The 26,164-nt window shown below is 35.3% G+C and overlaps 1 protein-coding gene across 1 annotated transcript in view; it reads left to right on the top strand.

The window, feature by feature from the left end:
- Nucleotides 1-26,164, top strand: part of TMEM232 (transmembrane protein 232) — a 378,932-nt gene that overhangs the window by 163,215 nt on the left and 189,553 nt on the right. Inside the window, 3 exon segments of the mRNA XM_060007168.1 lie at nucleotides 6,527-6,660; nucleotides 18,384-18,507; nucleotides 19,488-19,740. Coding sequence (XP_059863151.1) covers nucleotides 6,527-6,660; nucleotides 18,384-18,507; nucleotides 19,488-19,740 — 511 coding nt within the window.

A 26,164-nucleotide genomic window follows, 5' to 3' on the forward strand; every position in this document is an offset into this window, starting at 1 on the left:
GTACAGGCTGTTAATGAGAGCAAGTGTAATATTTTTATGCTTCCATGATTCATATGTAATAACATTTAATATGCTATTAAAATCAACTGAAATTTTTTTAATGGTTCAAAATTGAGAAAGTAATACCTGGTATATGACAAATCTCCTTTTAATTTCTAACTTAGATATTAATGATCAACATTAGAGAAAACTATCTGTCCCAATTATATATAATTCCTTGGTATGTAATAAGCTATTATTATACAAACAGAACTCCAGTGTTCATATACCTGATAGCCTGATGTACTTCAAAAGTCAAACTTCAATCTTTGGGGCTTGTAATGCCTTTATTTCCTTTTCTCACATATATTCCAAAAGAAAGCAGTGAACACTTCAAAACCTTGATTCTTTTATTATTTTATTTTTTGTTATATATACTTATTATTTTATAATTTATAAATAGAAATGTTTTTATAATAATTTCTTAAAAAGGAGAAAAATGCATTTAATATGATGCTAGTTGGAACAACTAAGGAAATTTAAGGAAAATTCTTTTTTAAAATAATTTTGCCTGTGAGCTGCCTCACAGTTTCCCTGTGCTTCCCTTGGGCCCTTTCCACAACTATCTGAAATTTAAGTCTATAAGGAGGAACATTTAACCACATCTATTTGTGTTCTTTCTAGGAGTTAGTGTTTTCTTTTTGGCTCATAACTTGGTAAGCCATTTATATAAAGAGTGACGTATACTAAGCCATTTGAACCATTTGGTTACGCTTACTAATGAACACACATTGCTTCATGCATAAAAAGGATCTTGTTTTAAAGTTTCAAAAATGTTTTGACAATAAATATATAACCTAAGATACTGAGCAATAGAAAAAGCACTGACTTTCAAGAGGGAGGGCCTGTTCACCAATTGACTTTGTGATCCAGAGTAGGTCCATTAAGCTCTCCAAATCCCCATTTGCTTATCTTTAAAAAGATACCATTGGGTACTTCCCTGGTGGTCCAGTGGTTAAGAATCCACGCTTCCACTGCAGAGGGCACAGGTTTGATCCCTGGTTGGGGAACTAAGATTCTGCATGCTGCGTGGTGCAGCCAATATATATATATATATATATATGAAGTGAAGGAATAACTTCAAAAAATAAAAAGACACGACCATAATCATTATCATCATCCTCGTCATATTTGCCCTAACTAATCTACAGAGTTGTTGTGAAGATTGCAAAAAAGCATGTGCCTTATAAATTATTAAGAGCCATGCAAACATAAATAATTATTATTGAAAAATATACTTAGGAACTCACTTTAACTTAGGCAGTTAAATGTAATAATTTTTAAGGACATGCTTATGCTGACTAATTGTGCTTAACTGTGTGTAGTTAATTGTGTTTAACTTAATATAGTGATGATTTGAGTGTTTTTCCTTTAAACAAATAAGATCCTGTGAAATCTTGACAACATGAGTGTTCCACCTTTGAGGCCGGCAACTTTCAGTGTTAATTCTGCTTCTCCTTGAATCAATCTGTTTTTGTCACTCTTGGTGCACATATACAGCAAGGAAATGGAAGTTCACTGCTTCTATACAGTTAAGATCTACCTTGGTTTGAAGTGAAAGAGGCAAGAATGTCAACACATGAAAAGAATATATCTGCTTATAATGGGACAAGTCACTAAGTCTCTGTGCTTTTTTCCACTTTTTAGAACAAAGGGGCATAGTTTCAGTCTTTTTAAGTTCTATTTCACCTCCATACATGAGATTCTATGAAGGGATTATAACAGAATTTAGCCTCTCAGACTTATTGCCCTCCTTTGTCTACTCCCATTACCCCATAATATAAAGAATATAAAAGGTAGTGTAGCCACAGTGCTGCTGAAAATGGCTGGTTCAGCTGATTCAGTGGTGGATGGCATATTTTACTGTTGTCCTCCAGTTTCAGCCCATTTTCTCCAGTACAGTTTAATCTAAGCCAGGCTCCCTAGTTCAGCCGAGTATTTACCCATTCAGTACCCATCTGTCTCAACTTCTGGGAGAAGTAAGGGTGAAGAAGAGAGAAAACTGGGACTATAAAAGATATACCTGTATTCATCCTCTCTCCCTTTATTATTCATATGCTACAGTAGAGGATTTGTGGGTTTATTCCTACAGTTCGTATCCTTCAGTAATGCTAAAGGGTACATGACAGCATATTTTGGCCACTGTAAAATACTTTATTTTTAATATATTATAAGCATTGAAGTAGAAACATAATTTGTTTTCAAAGTGCTATTATAAAATTGCTTTTATAGAAGGAATTCTGTACGATATAGGCATTAGGATACACACAATATGGGTGTTGGTTCTGTATAAGAATAGGAAATCTCCTTTCCCTGCTGCTGGGACCCATTTCTCCTTTTAATGTTCTTTCAAGCTGATCCAGACACAGGGTTTCCATTGACTTTGACAAATGGTACACTTTAATTGGCTCTGTGAATTGCAGAGCCTGAACACTGGATTGGGTTTTCCACTCTGTCCTTTGCTCACTAGCAAAGCTGAATTTGTTAAGCACACTTGTCACATTATAATAATAACATGGTTCTTTGGAGTAGGTAGATTCAAATTCAACAAAAATGCAGTAGACCGTTTACTAAATAGTTGCATCCATCCTAAAGTATTGTACAAATAGTTTTCTGAAAACTAGGAAACATAAAGGATTTACATTCAAATGTATTAACAGTCTCATCCTTTAGTGCTTTAAGTACAGTACTCAGTAAGCTAAAGGCACTATCTAAATTTGGGACATTTTATGCTGTACTGTAATTATAGATGGTTACTAGGAATTGGGTTAGACTGAGACACAGGCTCTTTAAAAGTAGGAGCATTATCCTATGATTCATGCCCTGTTATTCAGGTAATATATTTGTATTGAGGGGTGCTATCATGGCAATGTCAGCTATCCCCCAAATAACTGAAAACAAGGATGAAACTCAAAAAGCTGTCTTCGAGCAGCCACAATAGAGCCCATGCTTCAGTGTTCAGTTTTGTTATCAAAGAGAGCCTGGTCAGACACTCAGAGCTTCTCAGATTTGCACAAAATTCAAGCTGATAGGGTTATCTGAGTTCTCAGCCAACAGCAGATTGGCAACACTTTGGTAGGTGGGCTTTCTGTCTTTAGAATGTACGCTCTGCCCACTGTTTCCACAGTGGGAGCTGGTTCCAAGGATGCAGCCTTGAGACCGTAATGTGTTGCTGAGACCATTTGGATGGTATAGGTGATTGAACCTAGTTAAAGCATCTACATAAACCTTAAGATTCTGGAGGGCAGGTGTGGAGATCTTCTCTCTTGCAGCTGCCGAAGAGAAACCTCCTGTGTAAGTTTCCTTGCTTGTTGAACTGCCACCTGCCAATCTGGAGTGGCCTGCCTCTTTCTCAGGTCTCCCCCAACCTTGTTCTCCATGTATGGGGGCCAGTTTGCAAACCAGCATAGCCCAAAGCTGGGCAGCAAGTGGGGGAGATGAAAGAACTATAGGAAGTGGTCATAAAGCACCCCCACACACACACCAAAAAGATGGAAGGGGAAAAATAAGTTCTAGTTCTCTGGGAGTCATTTAATGCAGTGCTCAGTGCTTTTCAAACTGTGTAGAGGGTAAAAATCCCTCTACAATTTTTTAAGGAATTTTCCAGACCGTCACAGACTGATACTTTTAAAACTACAATAATAGTAAATTATTAAAAAGAAATAAATATATAGGCATTAATTTTTTTACTAGACTGAAAAGAAAATTAGCTGTCAAATTTTGTAAAAGTTTCTAAATATATGTTCTTTATTTCTGTACTCTAGTTAACAGTTTGCAGAGGGGATGTATCTGCCAACCACACCTTGGGTGGGACTGATTTAGTGTAAAGGCAAAGAACTCTACACCACCTAATAGTTCTCAGAGCATTGCTTCCTCTTGGTCTGCTACACTGATGATGTATGTGATGATTGTATTAAATCACGTCATCATCATTATTATATTAATTCATTCTAGTTAGGCAAATACATTTTTTCTTTTGAAAACAGGAAAAAGCAGAGAAGAAACTTCAGCAGAATTTCCATGCAAATACTTGAAATATATAAGGATATAATGCATAAGGATAAGAGAGAAGCCTCACTTATTTGGAAAATTCCCATGTGTGGCGGGTTCAAAGACCCTTCAGGAGCACACACGCAGTTGGGAAAACTGGTTTTATTATTTGTTGCAGAGAGAGAACACACACCCAGAGGACTATGTGATGTCTCAGTTAGAGGGTGCTAGCATAAATCTATTATAGGATTTGGACTTTGGTTGGGTGATTTGGGGGAGGCTCTAAAGAAGCAGGGATTCTCTTTAGATTTGATGCTGCCAGAAAGTAGGGGCAATTCTGATTGGGTATTTTGTGGGTGGCACCGTGACTTTTTGTCTGTGCTTAGAAACAAAAATATCAAGTGGCTTTGTGTATTTATCAGAGCAATATTGTCTGAGGTTGATATTCCGTGAGTTTATATCCAGCAGGAGAACAAAATGACCTGTGAGCGCCAGACCAGCTTGTAGTAATATTGATGTCAAATCAGTTCCGGAAGTCAGAGGCTTCTTTTTTCTTTTTCAGTGATAAGTAAAAATGGTATCATATAAAATTAAAAATCAAGCTTAAATATTCTTCATTATCTAAATCCTGATCATTTCTTTACCAAAGGCTTTTGGGAATTTTCTCTGGTGATGGTGTATAAGTTTGTTAACGAGAATTTTTGACCTCACTGAATGGTCTCTAGCCATGCAATGCACAACACATGATTTAAAAAAAAAACCAAAGTATTGATTGTTTTAAATTAATTAGTCAAGCCATCCACAAGTTTCAAAACATATCTACCTATATATATATTCAGAATGTTTGCAACATGAGGGATGTCAGGCATCCAGGCTCAGCCTGCTAGAGCAATTTGAGAAAAGAATTTCATTTATATGGGTTCCACTTTTGGGGGAGACTCTACCACAAAGCAGAAAACTGAGTTATTTAGATGAAATATGTACATATACTGAAGTCTGCACGTCTCAGTCTGATGTCTTACATTATTTTAGAATAAAGTTTTTTTTGGAAATTATAACATTCTAAACACTGACTGGTTTCCATTTGCTTTTGTGGATGATTTTTCCCCTGAGTCGGTAGCCTTGTGCAGAGACTTTATCTTACTCCTGCCTTTATTGCCAGCGTCTGTGTTCCTGACATAATGTAAATCAATACACATCTGTGAGACTTAAATAAGCAGTTGACTAGAAACTTAAAACTAAGTTTAAAATTTTAAACTTAGTTTAAAATTTATATATGAACTTCTGGCTTTCTCTCTTAAGAGTACTCAACATGAAAACTTTCTTTAAGTATAGTCTTGATGTTATTTTGTATAGTAAATGAGAATTGTAAAATCCTTTGGAATCTCTTAGTGTTTCTTTTGAGCATAAAAGAATAATATATCAGCTAAATTAGTAATTTGAGTACATATCACAGGATGTGTATTTGAATCTTTACTGTTGACAAAAATTCAATGGGAGTGCTGTGTCAAAAAATAAAATCAAGTTTCTTTGTACCAGTTACTTTAGCAGATCAGTTAAGTCTATGAAACTGTTAGGAAACACTCTAAGAAAAAAACAAATAGCCCATTTGTTTTCTGATTTTGTAGCCTTTTAAAATAGTTACTTTGCAGACATTGACCACATCCAGCTAGGCAATATTTTGGTCCTTAAAGTGAAAATCCACATTTTAAAACCCAATTTGCTGTTTGATCATTGTTCAAACTTTCAGTATCAAGACTAAGTCATATAGGTTTTAAGAAGCACAATTGTGTCTAATAGTTGTCCCTTAGCAGATACAGGATTTTTGTCACATTGTGGAACTGATGTCATTGAACACAAGGGATCCATGTGAGAATATATTAAGAATTAAGTTCAGATTAACTATATATACTTACAAAAATGTATTTAAGTAAATATACTTACAAAAAGTATTTATGTAAATGTATTTAAGTAAATATATACTGGGACTTCCCTGGTGGCCCAGTGGGTAAGACTCTGCACTCCCAATGCTGGGGGTCCGGGTTTGATCCCTGGTAAGGGAACTAGATCCCACATGCCTCAACTAAGTCTGCATGCTGCAACTAAAAATCCTGCAAAGACCAGCGCAGCCAAAATAAATAAATAGATAAAATATATATATATATATATACTTACAAAAATGTATTTAAGTATATTAACTATATATACTTACAAAAATATATGTAAGTAATATATTTTGTAAGTAATACAAAAATGTATTTAAGTAAAAATGTATTTAAGTAAAATTTCATTGAACACAAGGGATCCATGTGAGAATATATTAAGAATTAAGTTCAGATTAACTATATATACTTACAAAAATGTATTTAAATTGCTCTACTTGGTGTAACATGGTGTAGAAAAAATATGCATTTAAAATTTATTTTCATGTTTATTCAAGTCAAAGAACTCTTTCTCACATATATTTTATTTACAGGAACATTTGCAACTTAATCAGGAAGGATATGAAATTAACCACCTGCTCTGGCACTGTGTTGCTGCCTGGACTTGTGTTCAGAAGAATAGTCCCCAGTTGAATAAGGTGCTTGAACATCTCATCTTTCATAAAACACAGCTTCAAGAGAAACAGTGGTAAGAGGGATCCTATAAATCCAAAGTAACTCATGGGGAAACCTTTGTGTTTAAATGTTAAATAACCTTTGTGCTTAAATGTTAATCACACCTTAGTTGACTATGAAAAAAATTTATAATCTCAGTTCCAAAGGCAAGGGCAATTTATATATTTTGCATTAGTTCATTTCATCAATAAATTTTTCTTATCTTTTTTTTTTTTTGGCTAGATGAGCATGCTTGTATTGCGTTGTTTGTCTTTATTAAAGGAAATTTGCTATTGAAACTTCATTCCCACATTTAAAACATCTTTTATTTTCCAAGTTGTTAAACAACAATGAAGTACAGCTTATTATCCTTGGAGGAAATATACTAAGATTCTGTTTCTTTATGCCTTATTTGTAAAGTAGAAGATAAATGACTGATAAGTGTTAATTTCCTCCTATACATATGTTAATTTGAAAAGGGAAAAAGAAGTCTTAAATTACTACAAAAGAGGGCATGGGTTAATGGAGGAAAGAAGAATTTTAAAGGAGTATTTCTGAGGAAATTGATCAGAGGATATCCCTTTGCAATATTTGAGGATGATCAGAGATTTGAATTCCTTTTCCACTACTAACAATAACAATAATATGTTGTGCCATAGCAAGTTGAAAATTCATATGTTTTTCTTAAAATTACTTCCAGTTTTTAAGCCTCTGGCAAGCCCACTCTGCACAACCAATTTGTATATGTAAATTCTAAGAATCTGGTATATTTCTTCTGGACAAAAGCTGTTTTCCAGTTTCATTTGGATATTTTGGGGATTCTAGATCAAGTAAAGATTTCTGGAGAATGGCTTAGAGCATGTCTAATTCCCTTGAAATAGCCTATTTTAGAGTCTTGGAAGACTCTAACTTGATTTAAAAATAGCAAATTATATTTCAACATATAAAAGTAAATATTGCATGACTTTGTCAGTTTATTTTCAAGGTATTCTAATAATTACCAAATAAACATGTTTAGATAACTGCTGAGATAGTAAAAGTGACTGATTAAGAATATCTAATTCTGAAAGTCAAGAAATTGTTTCTTTAACCAATTTTCATTTTTACTGTGTTGCATCAAACTTGATTTAATTTAATTTTTTAATTATTTCTCTTTGATAGGTTTTTTTTTTAAACTTAGTATTTAATAGATTTAGGGGTTTTAGGGATAATACAAGATTATTCTTACTTTACAAATGAAGAAACTGAGGCCAAGTTTATTAGGCTTACTGGTGACTGGAACCAGATTTCAAGGTCCAGCGTACCATTCTTTTTGGTTCATCATCCCGCTTTCATTCTGGCTTCATTATTAAGGAGGTAACTGCTTAAAGGCATCTTGTCACTGAATCCTGACTTCTTTTTCTGGGAGGACATTGTGGAGATCAAGCATGGGAGGGAAAGTCAGTGTTTAGACAATGCTGAATGAACAGAGGAGTAAATGGAAAAAAATGGTGAAACACAGTGACTGTTCATAATAGACTGGAAAAGGTAATTGTTTAAAAGAGCACTGCCAAATAGTTTTGATTGTATTTCTTATATTTACTATTTTTTTCTCTTTTTTAAAGTTTTATTTACTGTTTTTTAAGAAAAGAATTTGACTTTTTTTTAAAAGATGACTCTAGTAAACAAAAATAACCTGTTGACATTAAAAATTTATCTTTTTAAGTTAGCAATTTGACTAACTTCTCTATTAGTCAAATTTTCTGTTAGTTATAATGACATATCAAATATTAAAAAATTAATTTTTCTTTTTAAAAGTATTTAATTTATGTGACAGCCTATACAGTTTTCAAGAAGTCATTATTCCAGGCAAAACCAAACAAACTGTGATGTAATTATCAAAATCAAACCAGAAATACTTTTACATTTATGGGAAAACTTTAATATTGGTCTTGTGTGCTCCTAAGATTAGGTACATGTGAGAAATTTTAAAAATGAACTGAACATATTTAGAATTAACATATTTAGAATTAAATAGAAAAATTGAGGCTTCAGGCCCTGATAGCAAATTAAGACTTTGTTAGGATTTGCTAGACCAGATAGCCTTAAAATTGTGGTAGTTGGTGGAAGATATCTTTGGTTTAGGACCTGAAATTCAATGCCAAGTGACTATTAATAGGAGTAATGTAAGCAGTTTCATTTTCCATGCATATCAGTAAATTACCACATGATAGAAAAATGATCAGAGATTTAAAATGCAGAGGGAGACCATTCAACTGATTGAGCAAAAGAAATTTCATTAATAGTGGCAAAAAGTGCTTGGGCCAATACTAGTGAGTGGTTTTCATCTGCCCTTCTCCGATGCTATCCATCAGCAGATAATTCATCATGTGTGTACCTGCCTGACTCCTTATAACCCCCTTTATAAAGATCATACAGCACAAAAGGAAAGAAACAGAAGCCAGTGGTTTCAAAAGAATAGGCCCAGGATCCATGAAAAGACTCCAGGAAAGACTCACAGGATTAGAGCAACCTCTGCTCGATGAGAGACAGGGAATAAACTGAGGAAAGGAAATGTACTAATTACAATAAATTATAAAATAGGGTGAAGAAGTAGAGAAAATGAGAATACACGAGCCGCTCCCAGTGTCACGCACCAGCCTTTATCTTGGAAGTTTAGCTGCCTTGTGCCGCAGATAAGCAGCTTGTGTAAGGCAGATTTCCATTTAATATGGTTAAATTTTATATGATGCTTCATACTCTCAATGCTCCACCCTGTGGTTTGGCCTTTTACGAACTGCCCCATTTGCTCTGGGGAGATAGGTCAAGCCACCGCAAAAGGCTTTCTAATTGAACATGAAAATAATGAATTGTGTTAATAATTGAATTATTAGCCAATGCGACTGCTGAGAAATGCAGCATGGCACTTCAGGAGAGCAGTATAACATATAAAATTATATCTCCCAAAGCAAATAGCTGATTTAATCGCTCCATGAATGTATTCCAAAAAAGACTGACAGTTTAAAATTATACCGACATTGCAAGTGTTTTCCAGACATACAGTGTTTGTGTTTGCATCGAAATAAATTGAACAAAGAATCTGCTGCTTTGTATGGGCAGCAAGGCCTTTACTTCTGGACACATCACTGCCTTCTGCAATATCTATCTCCCTGAACCCCAGTAATTATAATGTTGTGTGATAGTCTAACCAAAACCCTTCAGACCAAAGTTTTCATCAATAATTCCTCTTCATGAGCTGAGATGTCAGTGAAGGTCCTCAGTCTTCTGATTCATTTCCGAGATTTCTTATTGACCCTTCAATCCTCTGAGCTAAATGTAAACATTTAGTCTGTATCAAGGGTAAATATATAATTTATGCTTTGCTACCTTACGGTGCAGTGAAAAAAGCATTCAACTTCAAATCAGAAGGCCTGAGTTTTAGTCTTATCTCTTGCTACCTGTCTAATTTTGATTGAGTCGCATGACCCCTATGAACAGGGTCTGCTCAGCAGTTAAACAGAGGTAATAGCCATCTCAAAGAGCTTTTGGGAGATTTAAATAAGGTAAGTAATATGAAAACACCTTTTAAACTCTGGATCTCCCCTAATACTTCATTTCCTGCTAGTTCAGATCTGAATGATTGTTTTTCGTAAACTCCTACCTACTGAATTTCTGTCTCAGTACCTGACACATGTCCTCTCCTTAAGTTAACCAACTTGGGCACCTTGACTACATTTCAGAGCAGTTCCCCTGCTCTCCACTCCCACTGTCCCCACCTTGGGTTGGGACCTTATTGTCTCATGACTTTTGTAGCTTATTAACTGGTCTCTTGGCCTTATGTTTTCTCTTCAGTAATCTGTCATACTCTGCTGCCAGGGTTACAACATAAACGTGATTATACCATTATCCATCTTAAAATTATTTAATAAGACCTGTTTTTACATGACACAGGGGTTGCAACTCCAATCAGGGTCTCTTAAATTGCCATGATTAAAAACAAACAAACAAACAAAAATCAAGAGCAAAAACAAAGACTGAAAGAAGGATCCTGTTACTGGGATTAATTACCACCAACTAGCCACACAGCCAGACCAAGTGCCTGGAAGAAGGCAATCAGTGAGCACCTAGGCCTTCTGAACAGCCATCATGGCCTGTCGACACTCCATCCTTTCATTCTCCCCCACTACCTTCCCTGGTGCGCCAGGAATGTTCTGTGTGTAGGAGAAAGAACCCTTTTAGCAGACAGGTTAAAGACTAGATTTTCACGTAGCCCATCTCTTCTGAATGTCAGAAATCAGGAAATGGCAAGAGGAACATATTCTTTAAACTAGTTTTCCTAAATGGTCAAAATCAGGAAAGAAATTCTGTCTGCTTTCTTCTCCATGTGCGGTGAAGATTGAGACTAATTTATTTGTACTAATTCTCCCCTCCCTAGCCTGTTAATGTAATCTTGAGTTTCTGATAACATTATAGTTAAATCATTACTTAAAATGTTCATTCTTCTCCTTAAAGAGTGGTTTATGTATTTATTTAATTTGGGGATCATATTTATAAAATAATTTTGACTTATTAAAATGTATCTATTTTTCCCGCTCACTGTCATCCATTTAACACTAGGATTTTCCATTCTTAAGCTGTTAAATACTATTCCTTTCTTGGCTGGCTTGAGTAAATTTCTAAGCATGGACATAGGTGACCTATTTCATTAGGCAGGCCCTTGATTACATATGACCCTTGGCTGAATATAACATTTGTCACCATTTTTCCCCCTAAAAAGTTTAAGTACACTTTGTCTGGAAATAGGCTTCTATGCTCACAGATTTTTAATTCCCCTCTTTCAATCTCTAAATGTTGCTATGCTGTTTCCTACCTTTTAGTTATTATGAGATGTTCAAAGCCAGTCTGCCCCCTTTTTATCTGTTTTATTTTCAATCCAGAATTTTTTAGAAACACCTTTGTGATTTGGTAGCCAGGAGATAGATGCTTCCTCTTATGTCTCACTGACCGTCTTAGGAAGCTGCTGGGGCAAATCCTCTGCTTTACTTAGAGAGAAGCCCCCAGTGTGTGAAGCTGTGCACAGATGCTGTGGCTACTGGGCTACATTTCATGGAGGATTTCCATTGATTGCTCGTGGTTCACATGTGTTCCCAACTCCTGCCTCTCTGTGCTTAGGGTTTTTCTTACATGGTGGTGGAAAATCCATATATGCCTGCATTACATTTTAAATCAAACTTTGGGCTTCTTGGCATTGGAAAGGTTTGCCTTCATTTAGATTACATTTTCTTCATAGTTTTAAAACCCTTAAAATTTCTTTCTTTTTTTTGTGGTACTGTGGGTTTATTTTTCTTTATTTTATGTTTGGTTGTTTCAATAGGAATTAGATAGTAATGGATCTCAGTTTGCCAGTGGTTGTCTTCCTCTAAATTATTGAAGAATTGTTCAAGTTTGTTCCCTTCCAAGTGTCATTTTTTGTAGCCACTTCCTTCGTTATGAATTTGAATTATATTTCTGTAATTTTAATTCCCTGCACCCTCTTGTTTTCTTATTATACCACCTTTCATCTCAGTATCAAGGCTTTTCTTTGTTGTTTGTTCTTCCTGGGCTTTATTAAAGATGCTTAAGAGTCTTGTAAAAATGTCTTCTGGCTCCTGGAAGAAATTACTTTCAGAGTTATGATCTTCTCTTAGTATTCAGACTGATATTCTCTTCAGTCCTTGCTATAATATATATATATATATATTATACACAGGCCTTTCACTGCTGTGAGAGGTACACAGGCCTCTCACTGCTGTGGCCTCTCCCGTTGCGGAGCACAGGCTCCGGACGCACAGGCTCAGCGGCCATGGCTCACGGGCCCAGCCGCTCCGCGGCACGTGGGATCTTCCCAGACCGGGGCACGAACCCGTGTCCCCTGCATCGTCAGGCGGACTGTCAATCACTGCACCACCAGGGAGGCCCCTATAATATATTTTTAAATCATCTCATGTAGGGCCCTCTCCTCCATTTTCTATTTTACTTATCTCAGAACTAGGGAAAATTTATATAAACTTGTCATTTTTAAAATAAGAGGTTTGTGTTCATAGCATACATTACAGAGGTTAAAAGCTACAACACTTCACATTGCAGTATCATAGAGAACTTCCTGCATTCTCCCTATTCTTTTCTATTTAACTTGTGAGGAGAAAATGCACTCCAGCATTCCCATTACAGCACTCCTCCTCCCCACCCCGTGGCCCCTTTTCCTACACACATATCCCCACAAGCACTGTTTTCCATCCTTTTGTCATCTGGAAGTTGCTATCTCTGAATAAGTATGGAGAGATGAGGATAAAAAGCATAGAGATAATACTCTGGCTCCTTAAAAATTCAGTACCTCAAAGTTAAGGATTGGCTTTACTTATTTCTATGAAAAACATGGTAGACAGTAGAGATAATTTTTTCTTTACTTTTTTTCTTTTAACCTTCTTTTGGGAAACAAGGCTGCTGTGTTTCTTGAAGTGGCATGTGGCTACTCCTTCTTGCTGTTCTTAATCCAGCTCTATCAATTCTATGCTTTATATCTTACAGGACATTCCCTGTAAGATAGTGACATCTGTTTCATTCTCAGTCTCCAGGATTGTGTGGATTTTTGACATTGTCAGTGTTTTCCGAAATATCTATTGAAAGTTTCAAGTAACCCTATGTAAGAGTTGCAACTTGGAGACATTTTAATTCTATCTTTTAAAATAATAATTTGGTCATAGAGGAAACATATATAGAGGAGTAAGGAGAACCTAGGAAAACTGTTCTGAATGCTGATGTTTCTAACCTTTTTATAAGGTGGTGTGCAGACAGATATCTTTTTATGAAGCCCCTGGTTATTATATGTTAGTTCATTTATATAAGTAGAGAAGGAACGCTGGACCACAGTCAGGATAGCTGAAGTCCAGTCCAGGTCTGGTACTGTTTAGCTGTGTGCAGTGATTCACATTCATTTTAAAAGCTAACCCAACATTGTTTCCTTTTCTCCACACCCTCTCCAGCATTTATTGTTTGTACATATTTTGATGATGGCCATTCTGACCGGTGTGGGGTGATGCCTCATTGTAGTTTTGATTTGCATTTCTCTAACGATTAGTGATGTTGAGCATCTTTTCATGTGTTTGTCGGCAATCTGTATGTCTTCTTTGGAGAAATGTCTGTTTAGGTCTTCTGCCCATTTTTGGATTGGGTTGTTTGGTTTTTTTGATGTTGAGCTGTATTAGCTCCTTGTATGTTTTGGAGGTTAATCCTTTGTCAGTTGCTTCATTTGCAATATTTTCTCCCATTCTGAGGGTTGTCTTTCATCTTGTTTATGGTTTCCTTTGCTGTGCAAAAGCTTTTAAGTTTCATTAGGTCTCATTTGTTTATTTTTGTTTTTATTTTCATTACTCCAGGAGGTGGCTCAAAAAAGATTGTGCTGTGCTTTATGTCAGAGTGTTCTGCCTATGTTTTCCTCTAAGAGTTTTATAGTGTCTGGTCTTACACTCAGGTCTTTAATCCATTTTGAGTTTATTTTTTGTGTGTGGTGTTAGGGAGCGTTCTAATTTCATTCTTTTACATGAAGCTGTACAGTTTTCCCAGACCACTTATTGAAGAGGCTGTCTTTTCTCCATTATATATTTTTGCCTCCTTTGTCATAGATTAGTTGACCATAGGAGCGTAGGTTTTATCTCTGGGCTTTCTATCCTGTTCCATTGATCTATATTTCTGTTTTTGTGCCAGTACCATACTGTCTTGATTACTGTAGCTTTGTAGTATAGTCTGAAGTCAGGGAGCCTGATTGCTCCAGCTCCGTTTTTCTTTCTCAAGATTGCTTTGGCTGTTGGGGATCTTTTCTGTCTCCATCCAAATTTTAAGATTTTTTGTTCTAGGTCTGTAAAAAATGCCATTGGTAATTTGATAGGGATGGCATTGAATCTGTAGATTGCTTTGGGTAGTATAGTCATTTTCACAATATTGATTCTTCCAATCCAAGAACATGGTATATCGCTCCATCCATTTTTTGTCATCTTTGATTTCTTTCATCAGTGTCTTATAGTTTTCTGAGTACAGGTCTTTTACCTCCTTATGTAGTTTATTCCTAGGTATTTTATTCTTTTTGTTGCAATGGTAAGTGGGATTGTTTCCTTAATTTCTCTTTCTGCCCTTTTGTTGTTAGTGTATAAGAATACAAGTGATATATTGTTCATAGGAATGTAAATTGATACAGCCACTATGGAAAACAGTGTGGAGGTTCTAAAAAAACTACAAGTAGAACTACCATATGATCCAACAGTCCCACTCCTGGGCATATACCCAGAGAAGACCATAATTCAAAAAAACACATGCACCTCAATGTTCATAGCAGCACTATTTACAGTAGCCAGGACATGGAAGCAACCTAAATGTCCATTGACAGAGGAATGGATTAAGAAGTTGTGGTACATATATACAATGGAATATTACTCAGCCATAAAAAGGAATGAAATTGGGTCATTTGTAGAGACATGGATGGACCTAGAGACTGTCATACAGAGTGAAGTAAGTCAGAAAGAGAAAAGCGAATATCATATAATAATGCATATATGTGGAATCAAGAAAAATGGTATAGATGGTCTGCAAAGATGGTCTGCAAAGCAGAAATAGAGATACAGATGTAGAGAACAAATGTATGGATACCAAGGGGGAAAGGGGTGGGGTGGGAGGAATTAGGAGACTGGGGTTTGCACATTATACATTATTGATACTATGTATAAAATAGACAACTGATGGGAACATACTGTATAGCACAGGGAACTCTACCCAATGCACTGTGGTAACCTAAATGGGAGGGAAGTCCAAAAGGGAGGGGATATCTGTATGTGTATGGCTGATTCATTTTGTTGTGCAGTGGAGGCTAACACAACATTGTAAAGCAACCATACTCCAATAAAAATTAATAAAAATAAATAAAAGCTAACACAACATTGTACATCAGCTATACTCCAATAAAAATTTTAAAGAGGAAAACTATTAAAAAAGCAAAGCTACAAAGTAAAATAAATCAAGTAGCTATGTTATTTTAGACAAGCCAGTAAACCTCTGCCTCAGTTTATTTACATAATTAGGGGGACATCTATAATATATATAAATTACTTTATATGTACATGTTTAATTTCATGGCATTGTAAAAGTAAGTCAATGTACTGGTAATTGAGACTTGGTGTCCTGCAATGAGTTCACAAAGAAGCTAACACTGTATTTAAATTACTAACCTAATTCAATTTGAAAACTTCTTTTTACATGCATTGATTTTCAGTTTTTATTTTTAACAAACTTCAATTTATAAGTATCGGTGCTTTTATTCTATTCTTGTCAAAGGCATTTTCCTTTATAGAAAATTTTGCAGTCAGCAGTATTGGTTGAAACAGTGTTTCTGGTGAAGAATTTTTCTACCATAGGTGGCTGACACTGATGGAAATTCTTCAATCTGTATTTTAGTGAAAGTGCCCTAGGTTAGCTACAGTTTTCCAGACTTAAAGGGGAACAGAAGAAACAAAACCTTATGACTATGAGGTATATTCATGGTAAAGAAGTTTTGTGAACTCTGAGACTGTCCTCTCCTTTACCTTATCATGAAACCTCTGCGATGAATATTCTGGGGAAGGACTCACCTTTGTTCGTCTTGGAAAGCATCTAGACCTTTTCCTTCAGTCATCGTAGATTAAAAAAAAAAAAGTTACTGAACTCATATCCATTGACTTTGAAATAATAGTATTTTTGTAATTCAGTTCAGTTCAGCCTTTTGAACCCAGTCATTTTATATAGAGTATTTCATTTAAATCTCATAGTCTCTGAAAAGTAGGTTTTGCTATATTTACTTTATAGATGAGTAGATTAAGATTCAGCTAAGGTATGAACATTGCCCTTTGCCATATATCTAGTTAGTGGCAGAGCTAAGATTCCATCTCTGATTTTTCAACTCTAAATTTCATGCTTGTAAATATGTTTAAATGTATCAGCTAGGCTTTAGTTCTTCTGAATGTAACAGTAACCTGACTGCAATTGCATACCAAATAGGGCTTTATTTATTGCACATAACAAGCAGTGCATTACTGATGCAGATGCTTAAGGGAATCCTCAAGATCCAGCCTTCTTCTAGCTTCCTTTTATTCCATTCTTTTTTTTTTTTTTTTTTTTTTTGCGGTACGCAGGCCTCTCACTGTTGTGGCCTCTCCCATTGCGGAGCACAGGCTCCGGTCGCGCAGGCTTAGTGCCCATGGCTCACGGGCCCAGCTGCTCTGCCGCATGTGGGATCTTCGCGGACCAGGGCACGAACCCGTGTCCCCTGCATCGACAGGTGGACTCTCAACCACTGCGCCACCAGGGAAGCCCTGGGGAGTCATATTTCAAAATTAAGTTTCTTGTGTTATAATTTACATATAATAAAATTCAAACATTTTATGTATACAGATCTATGACCTTTGACAAATGTGTACACCTGTGTAATCACTATCCCAGTCCAGATGTAGAATGTTTCCATCTTGAGCAAGCAACATTAACTGAGCACTTTGCCATTTTGAACAAAATTGAGGTTTAGTTTCAAAGGAAGGAGACAAATGATATTAGGTGGAAACTAGGCAACATTGTAATACTAAGGTTAAATATTAATGTACTTAGATAATGGCTTAGAAAAGCAAAATTGAAAAACAGGAAATACCCATAGGTGGGAGAAGACTTCAGTTATTAGTTAACCTAGCTTAAAACATGAACTTGGACAAATCTCCCAGATCTATTTAAGTCTCAATTTTCTAATATTAAAAAAAAAAGATTTTAAAAAGTTCTTGAATGTGTCAAAAATTGTGGTTCAGATCAGAGGAAGTATTTGTGTAAAAGCACATTGAGATCTGTAAAGCTCCATTCAAGTATAAAGAATTGTCTTTATTTCCGTGGTTAGAGGTGTTTCCTTTTGAAAATGATCATGAACTTGACTCACCTGAAATATCACAGTTGTGAAATTCAAATATAATTGTAGAATATATTACCTTTTTAACTGATTAATGGCTTATAAATCAAGGCAATATGTAGCTCTAGGCAGAGGCAATTTTATATTTGCATTATTATTAGCTCCCTTTCAAACTATGTCTCTTTCAATTGGGTAACAACAGCATTAAATGTATAATTTCCTGAAACTGTTAGAATATATGGCTAACATATATAGCTAACAAATTCTTTGTTATGGCTAACAAATTCTTATATGATTTCCCAGTTATATGATATTTTGAATCTTGACAGTTTTCCATTTAATATGCAATATAAATTCTGAGAAATTGCACTTTTTGTAAAAATCAAATAACACTGCACTTTTAGAGTATTTAGGAAGACCATTTTTTTATTCTCTCTTTTGCGAAGAAAACACTCTCTTGAAATTCACCCCTTGGAATCAGTTGTAAAAGGTTAAAAATCAAAACCTATTGTGAGATTTGGGGGACACTATAGAACCAGAGGCCTTGATTGCTTGTTATACAGGATCTGTGAAGAAATGTGATCATTTGTAATATTTATTACTCTCAGAGTTTTGTCAGAACACTGCTGTGAACTCAACATCTTGCCCGATGTGGCCCTTTCCTATAAGCTTTTATCATAACTAGTGGCAAACAATACTAGTCTTTGTTGAAAATAAATGTATCTAGAAATCCAGGATAGTCATTTCTTCTGGCCTATTACCTTTTTCATCAAAAAATTATTTATTATTATTTAAAACGAAAGTCTTTGTTGTTTTGTTCATAAAATTTCCAGGTTGGATTCAGCACTGGCTTTGTTGGTCCTTGGGGAGGCTGCCAAATTACACATAGCCTGTTTGAAAGCTTTCATGGACCTAATGAGAGATTTTCTTTTAAGCATTATGTCTGTTCAGAATCAGGTAATAGTATATTGTTAATTTAGGTGTGCAAAAAGACCTAAATTGAAACAAGTTTTACTTTTGTCACTATTTTAACTGTATATCATTTAGGATTTATAATGAACATGGCTTTGTAATAATAATTTTAATTAAATGTAAAGGTAAATGCATATTTACCGTATATCCCAGTATAAATAGATATAGATGTAGACAGAGATCCAGAAATAGGTTATACTCACATGCAGACATGCACTCACACAAGAGGGATTTTTAATTTTATTAACAAACTTCAGATCATATAGTCATATATGGTTTAGTTTCCTATTTAAAAATTTTTTTGTTGTCATTACATATTATTAAGATTTACATTTTAGTGAGGATGAGATAACCATTTCTGTGTTGTTGAGCTTTGAGCTTATTTCTAATTCACAGTTAATTACATTATTCACACTTAATTACAAATAATGTTGAACTGGTATTCTCATCCAAAAATCTTTATCTGCATTTATGACTATTTCTTTAGAATAGATTTATAAAACTAAATTACTGAGTGATAGACTATGAACTTTCTTTTAATGTTCTCAGGATGGTTGTCCAGATTCCTCTCCAGAAGACATAACTTTCTTGCTTTCCTATGAAAAAATGTGTAAGAGTGCACACACAAGAATTGAGCTATATAAAAAAAAGATTCTTTTACAATATAAAATGGAAAATAGTATCTCATTGGGTTAATTTATGTTCCATTGACTACTAAGGAAATTGAAAAGTTGATGTTCTGTATATACTTTTTAGCTATTTTTATTTTTTATTCCTTGAACTTGGTTTTATGCAATCTACCCATGGAAAGCTTGTTTTTAATGAGTACATTTTAGAAATATTAGTTGATTATGATCTTTTAACAACTCTATAAAATTTGGAGACATTTCTTATAAGTACGGTATATAGTTCTTCATTATGGCAGAGCGTACTTTGATTGTCTAATAGCTATTTTCTCATTTTAGGAAGAAAGCTGCAAGGTCGATGATTTTTCCTGGGCCTGGAATGTAGTCTACATATACATAACAATTCTTGCAGAAATCTGCTTGTATGCGGCCAATTCTGATCTGCGAAAAACTGCTTTAATTGGTTTCTGCGACTGTAATAGTTCACAAAAAGATATTTTACCCACGGACAAATCAGAAGAAATGCCAGAATTGAGGGAAACAAGTATTTTAGGTCTTTTGGAATATTTCTCTTCAAAAATGTCAGATAATTGTAAGTAAATTATTTTTCAACTTGATGAGAAATATTTTTAAGATGTCCCTGTCTGTATATAATAAGCATTTTATAAAAAGTTAACATTTTGAAGTGGGAGGTAATTTTAAATTCACTAGGACTTCCTACAAATTTGGGAAGTCTGTTTTATAACATGGAAATTTTTGATCAATAATTTAAAAACAACTGAAATGTAAACTAGAGTTGGTTGATATATGATTCAGATTATATTCTTTGGAAACAAGAGATAACCTTAGGAAAACTTATGGAATGTATATAAAGTTTGTTTTATCCTTTTCCCCATAAGGCCTTCTCATCCATCGTCTCCATTTTCATCTACTGTTTCTCTTGTTCTCCCCACAACCCAAGAGCATTTCTCTTTAATCACTCAGATATTATAGTATATTGTGTCTCAAGACTAAAGGTCATTTTCCTACTATTGTTTATGGGGGGACTATTAGAATAAAATACTTTTGTTCTGAAAAGGGCACTATAGGGACAATATTAATTCAAGCGTGTCCTTTAAGGTTAACTAGAACTCTTCTTTATGAATATCACGTAGTCTATTTTGTTATTATAGTCTCTTATGTATATGACTCTCACTTCCATTAAGTTATGAGATAATTGAGATTGGAGAATCATGTCTGAATTATATTTGTATTAACCCAGTATCTACCATATTATTTAGCACACAGTAGGTGGACGATAATGATAGTGGAGTTATTATGTAGTTAAACAATTCACTGAATTTCAAACATGATAGCAAGATTATTTGAAAGTGTGGAAGGAAGCAAGATATTGCCTTTCCTTAGAACTGTAATTCACTGATTTGGGATAAATTATGCTTGAATATAATTTTAAATAGTAAGACTTTAGTAGCAGATATTAATTTCATTCTCAAAAACTTGCTTGCTATTTTAAAATTACTTTCAATATAGTTTTGGTTTAAACAATAGATTGGAACTTATTTCGAAGTGAAATTTGCTTGACCTTTGCCCACTTTTCAAGAAGATTATGTTTATTTTTTATTAGTGCCAATTTTAAACAGATTTTTAGTCATTAGCAGATAAATTGTATTTCTCCCATGTTTATAGTATTGATAAAGTGAAGAAGTATTTGCTTCTCTTTTCACACTTTTTAAAGTATGGTCAGAAGTCTTCCTGTATAGCAGCTCAACATATGATTTTTAACCTGCCACTAAACAGATTCATGTAAAAATTAGGGGCCTTCAGTTTTTTTGCCTAGCTATGTAGAATTAGTTCTTTCTGAAAGAAGACAGAAAGAAGACTGCTTTCTTCAGTGATGGGTCCAGAAGATTATCCTCCATGTGGAGGATCTTTCCTCCTAGAAGCCTCTTGGCCTCCCTCTGGCCATGACCCCTGAGCTCCGGTAAAACCTCACAATGATAGGGTTTCGTGTTTCTGTGGACACTCGAATATTTATTCCTTCTCAACAGTCTGATTTTTTTTTCCAGCCAGTTGATTTCAGTGCATTTATTTGCTCATTGTTGATCTTTCTTTGAAGTTTCTTATCTTCTCCTGAAGACTTTATTTATTTTTTAATATCTTTACTGGAGTATAATTGCTTTACAATGTTGTGTTAGTTTCTGCTGTATAACAAAGTGAATCAGCTATATGTATACATATATCTCCATATCCCCTCCCTCTTGCGTCTCCCTCCCACCCTCCCTATCCCATGGATGCTTTCCCTGATGTTTTTCTTATGCTTATACTTGAACTTAGCAATGAAATAGTTAAACAGTATTTTATGAATGTTTTCTCAACCCAAGTGGGAAAATTGATGTTTCTAGCTGTGGAATACCTTTAAAGATTTGATCTGCAGTAAAGAGGAGAGACGTATCAAAGTTGTTTCCCCTACAGTGAAAAGTCAATACATTTTCTTTGACATTAGCTTCTTGTACAAGCCATAATTAATGCTGGTGGCATTTGCCTCATTAATATTTCTGAGTATTTTGAAACTCTCAATACGTAAAGCATCATTGTGATTTCTTATGGGGAATGTTTAAAGTAAGTTGATTATCCGATGATTGTTTCGCTAAAGATGTCTCAAGAGTGTGAGAAAATTCTGCAATTTTCTTCATCTCTGTCAGAATCAGAGAAGGTACCTCTACTGGACATAAGCTTTTGGTCTCTTCTTCACATTCATACAGGATTTTTGGCCTTCCTGTATCAGTCACTACCATGAAAAGCCATTACTTTACATGACTATACACATGCATAGTCAAATATTTCACCAATTTTTACAATTTTTGTTGATGTGATTCATTATAACTTGATTCTTTTTTTGCGATACACAGGCCTCTCACTGTTGTGGCCTCTCCCATTGTGGAGCACAGGCTCCAGATGCGCAGGCTCAGCGGCCATGGATCACGGGCCCAGCCGCTCCGTGGCATGTGGGATCTTCCCAGACCGGGGCACGAACCCGTGTCCCCTGCATGTGGGATATTCCCAGACCGGGGCACGAACCTGTGTCCCCTGCATCGGCAGGCGGACTCTCAACCACTGCGCCACCAGGGAAGCCCTAACTTGATTCTTTGTAGCATCACTGGTTGATTTTCCCACACACAGAAAATGACTTTGTCTGGGTTGTCCTGTATGCCTGATCATTGATAATGATCACCACTTCTATCAGACCACTGAAAATAGATGGCTTCAAAAGTAGTGTCATCTGTGCAGGCCTTGTCAACGTGATTGCTGGAGAGGATAGGTCCGTCTTTTTGGGAAGTGACACAAAGAAACTGGAGTGCTTCTTTATTTAATTGAAAATAATTTTTTTTCCTCATAATTTTACCCTTCAAGTAAGTAAATTTTTCGTTTAGACTGAAAGAACCAGTTCTGGAGTCACACAGATTTGTATTTTGTATCTCAAAATCCTAGGTCAAATTATTTAACCTTGCTGACTTGATTTCTTTACCTGATAATTAAGATAAAAATACTATGCATATCATGGGACTTTTTGTGAGAAAAAGCTATGGAAACATACACACTTGACATAGTGCCTCATGAATAGTAAAGGTCCAATAAATATTAATAGATGTTATGGTTGCTAATGTAATTAATATTGTTATAATGAGAGAGACCTCAGTGAGGAAGGGTTTTTATCTAACACTTAGACCTATGTACACTTTGTATCCTGGGGAATCCTATTTTATTTACGTATAAAGATATAAATGAAAAACTGAAAAACACTTAAGAATGGTAACAATAGCCTTTACATGAATGAATCAAGCAGTGTTCTTATAGACCATTTTTATATAAAGCCCTTAATATAAAGAAACTCTTAAATCATAGTTTTGTGAAGGCAATGTTATAGGAAACTGAAGTAATAACTTCCATGAAGATAATTTCCTGGCGATCTTATTTGATGCAGGAGCAGAACCTGAAGCATTTAAATGAATAGATGGCTACTTAGCATGTACCTTTTTCATTTTAAGGTTTTTTGTCAGACACACTTTTCATAGAGTCAGATGTCTGTTAATTCTAGAGTGAGGGCTCTGGCCACTGATGGAAGTGTTGAGTTTTGGTGTTTTGGGTTGAATAGGAATTTCTGTATATGCTTATAAATACCAACTATGCATTTAAGATCTGGTTGAAACTCCAAGTGTCTGACCTGTAGCATTGCCTTCGTGGAGGACCATCCTATGCACCTTACTGCTATGGACTGAACTCTACCACTCAAGCCTCAAAATTCATATGTTTAGGGCTTCCCTGGTGGCGCAGTGGTTGAGAGTCTGCCTGCCGATGCAGGGGACATGGGTTCGTGCCCTGGCCCGGGAGGATCCCACATGCCGCGGAGCGGCTGGGCTCATGAGCCATGGCCACTGAGCCTGCGCGTCCGGAGGCTGTGCTCCGCAGCGGGAGAGGCCACAACAGTGAGAGGCCCGCGTACCGCAAAAAAAAAAAAAAAAAAAATTCATATGTTTGAAACCATAACCCCCAAATGTAACTGTATTTGGAGGCAGAGCCTACAAGGAGGTAATTAAATAAGGTCATGACGGTGGGGCTCTGATATGATGGAATTAGTGTCCTTGTAAGAAAGACATCAGAGAGCTCACTCTCCACTGTGTAGGGCACTGTGAGAAGCAGCCATCCCAAAGCCAGGAAGAGAGCCCTCACCATATACACAATCAGACGGCACCTTAATCTTAGACATCCCAGCCTCCAAAACAGTGAGAAAATAAATTTCTGTTGTTTAAGACCTCCAGTCTATGGTACTTTGTTATGGCAGCCCGAGCTGACTAATACACCTCTCAGTGGTGCTGAGCTGTAGGCAGGTTTGAATGTACTCAGGTGCCTAAGTAAATTGTTATCGGAAAAAAGGCTTTGCAGCATATACCTAGAAAAGACAATTTTGAACTGGAAAACTATGAGGGAAGGTGATAAAAATGAATTAAACACACAGAATTTTTGCCTGATCCCTGTTGAAATTATGATTTTGAGACACATTTTATCCTGATGGGTAACAGGATAATAATAATTAATATTAACACTTACTATGTGTCAGGCACTATTCTAGGCATGTAACATGCATCACCTAACTTATTAATCGTTACAACAAGACTACATTGTGGATGTTCGTATTATCCCCATTTGACAGATGAGAAAACTAAGCATTTATTTGTCCGAGGAAATTGAGTTAGTAAATGGTACGTCAGACTTAACATAGGCAGTTTGGCTTCAGAGTCTGCACTAATAACTACCTCATTGTGCTAACTAGGTTATTTGACCTTTTGAGTGAAATTTAAAAAATGCTGTCCATTTGCATGTTGAAGAATATGAAAAAAGATGACTGAGAAATTCCCTCTGGCAGTCTGTCCTACAGCGATTCTTATAAAAGCATTTTAGACTTTGTATTACGTGGGTCTTTATTTCCAACATAAATTCCTGGGACTTGTTCTAGAACTTTGGATCGAAAATCCTAAAAGTGGAGTCCAGGAATCTGTATTATTAAACCACTTCTGACACTATGTTTTGAGAAAACATAGCCTATAAATTTCGCTGTAAACAAGGTGGTAAAATGTTGTCCTCATCAGAGGAAAAGGCTTTTCCTACTTGTTACAGACCTTTATGCATCCAGCCAGTTAGTCCTTACAGCAGATGATATATATATATATATATCATTACAAAGAGGGAAACCCAGCTTTGTGTTGTACACTATATTTGAAGTGCTATCTTCTATGTTCCTACTTTGGTTTTCATAGTGATAAAACAATAGTTTTTAACAAGACTTAACTATCTGAAATCTGTGCTGTGAAAATAAAACTTGAAAATGGTCTATTTGGTGAGAAACCAGCAGACACTGATTTAGCGTGTCTTGTATAAGAAATAGACAATGAATGGCAGAACCCAAAATATCACAGAATAGTAAAAATCTTGTCAGTCACGTAGTTCTCATCCAGTGCACAAATCTCTTCTAGACCATTTGCAAATAGCGCACAGCCAGCAGAGATATGGAACTCCCTATTTCCCAAAGCAGGTCGTTCCACTTTTGAACACTGTGAAAGATTCTTCCTTATATTATAATGAAATCTGTCTTTCACATTTTGCAAACTTTTGCTTGAATTTTGCCTCCCAGAAGCAATCACAAAAAGTCTATTCCATTTCCCACATGCAAACCCTTCAGATATTTGAAGATAATTGCTTTGGTTCTTTTTCTTCACCTCTTCACTCTACCATCATCGCCCATCTCTTTGCTTACTGCCAAGTTCCTATGGTAACTTTTTGTGATGAATGAAAAACATATTTTCAATATGGTTTATAGTTAAGTTTGCTAGAAGGTTGTAGTGTTGTTAAATTTGTCTGAATTTGTAGTAATTTATCCCAGTGTTACAGTATGATGTGAAGACAGGTGGGAGCCAAGTATTTTTCCATTCACTGTTGTCTATGAATGGAAAAAGTAAATATGACATTTTTCCTATCATTTTGTTGAGAATTATTTTCTTAAGCGGGTTCTACAATGACGGTAGTGAATGAAATACATGTCATGGTTGTAAAATAACCTTGTATGTTTCATTTTGATTCATTTTAACTTAGGAAAAAACATTAGCACAGAGTAATATTTCCTTTTTAAAAAGTAAATGAAAGTTAATTGGAATCTTAGAACCAATTGAAACTTTTAATGATACTCTATTAAATCTTCAGTATACCTCTTACCTTGGTGAAGGTTATTCATAAAAATAATCAGTAATAAGGTTTTGCTTTTATACATGGGAAGTATTTAACTCCTTTAATAATCCATGTACACGTTAGCTGTAGAATTCAGGCAATCCTTATGATTCACAATTCTGTGTGCTGATAAATCTAAAAGTATAGTACTGATTATATTATATATACGTAAGGCCGTTAAACAAATGTATCTTATCTATTTGTCTTTTTCTTCTTTTTAAATTTATTTTATTGTGGGG

Source organism: Delphinus delphis, chromosome 3, assembly GCF_949987515.2.
Source record: "Delphinus delphis chromosome 3, mDelDel1.2, whole genome shotgun sequence".
Taxonomy (NCBI): Eukaryota; Metazoa; Chordata; class Mammalia; order Artiodactyla; family Delphinidae; genus Delphinus; species Delphinus delphis.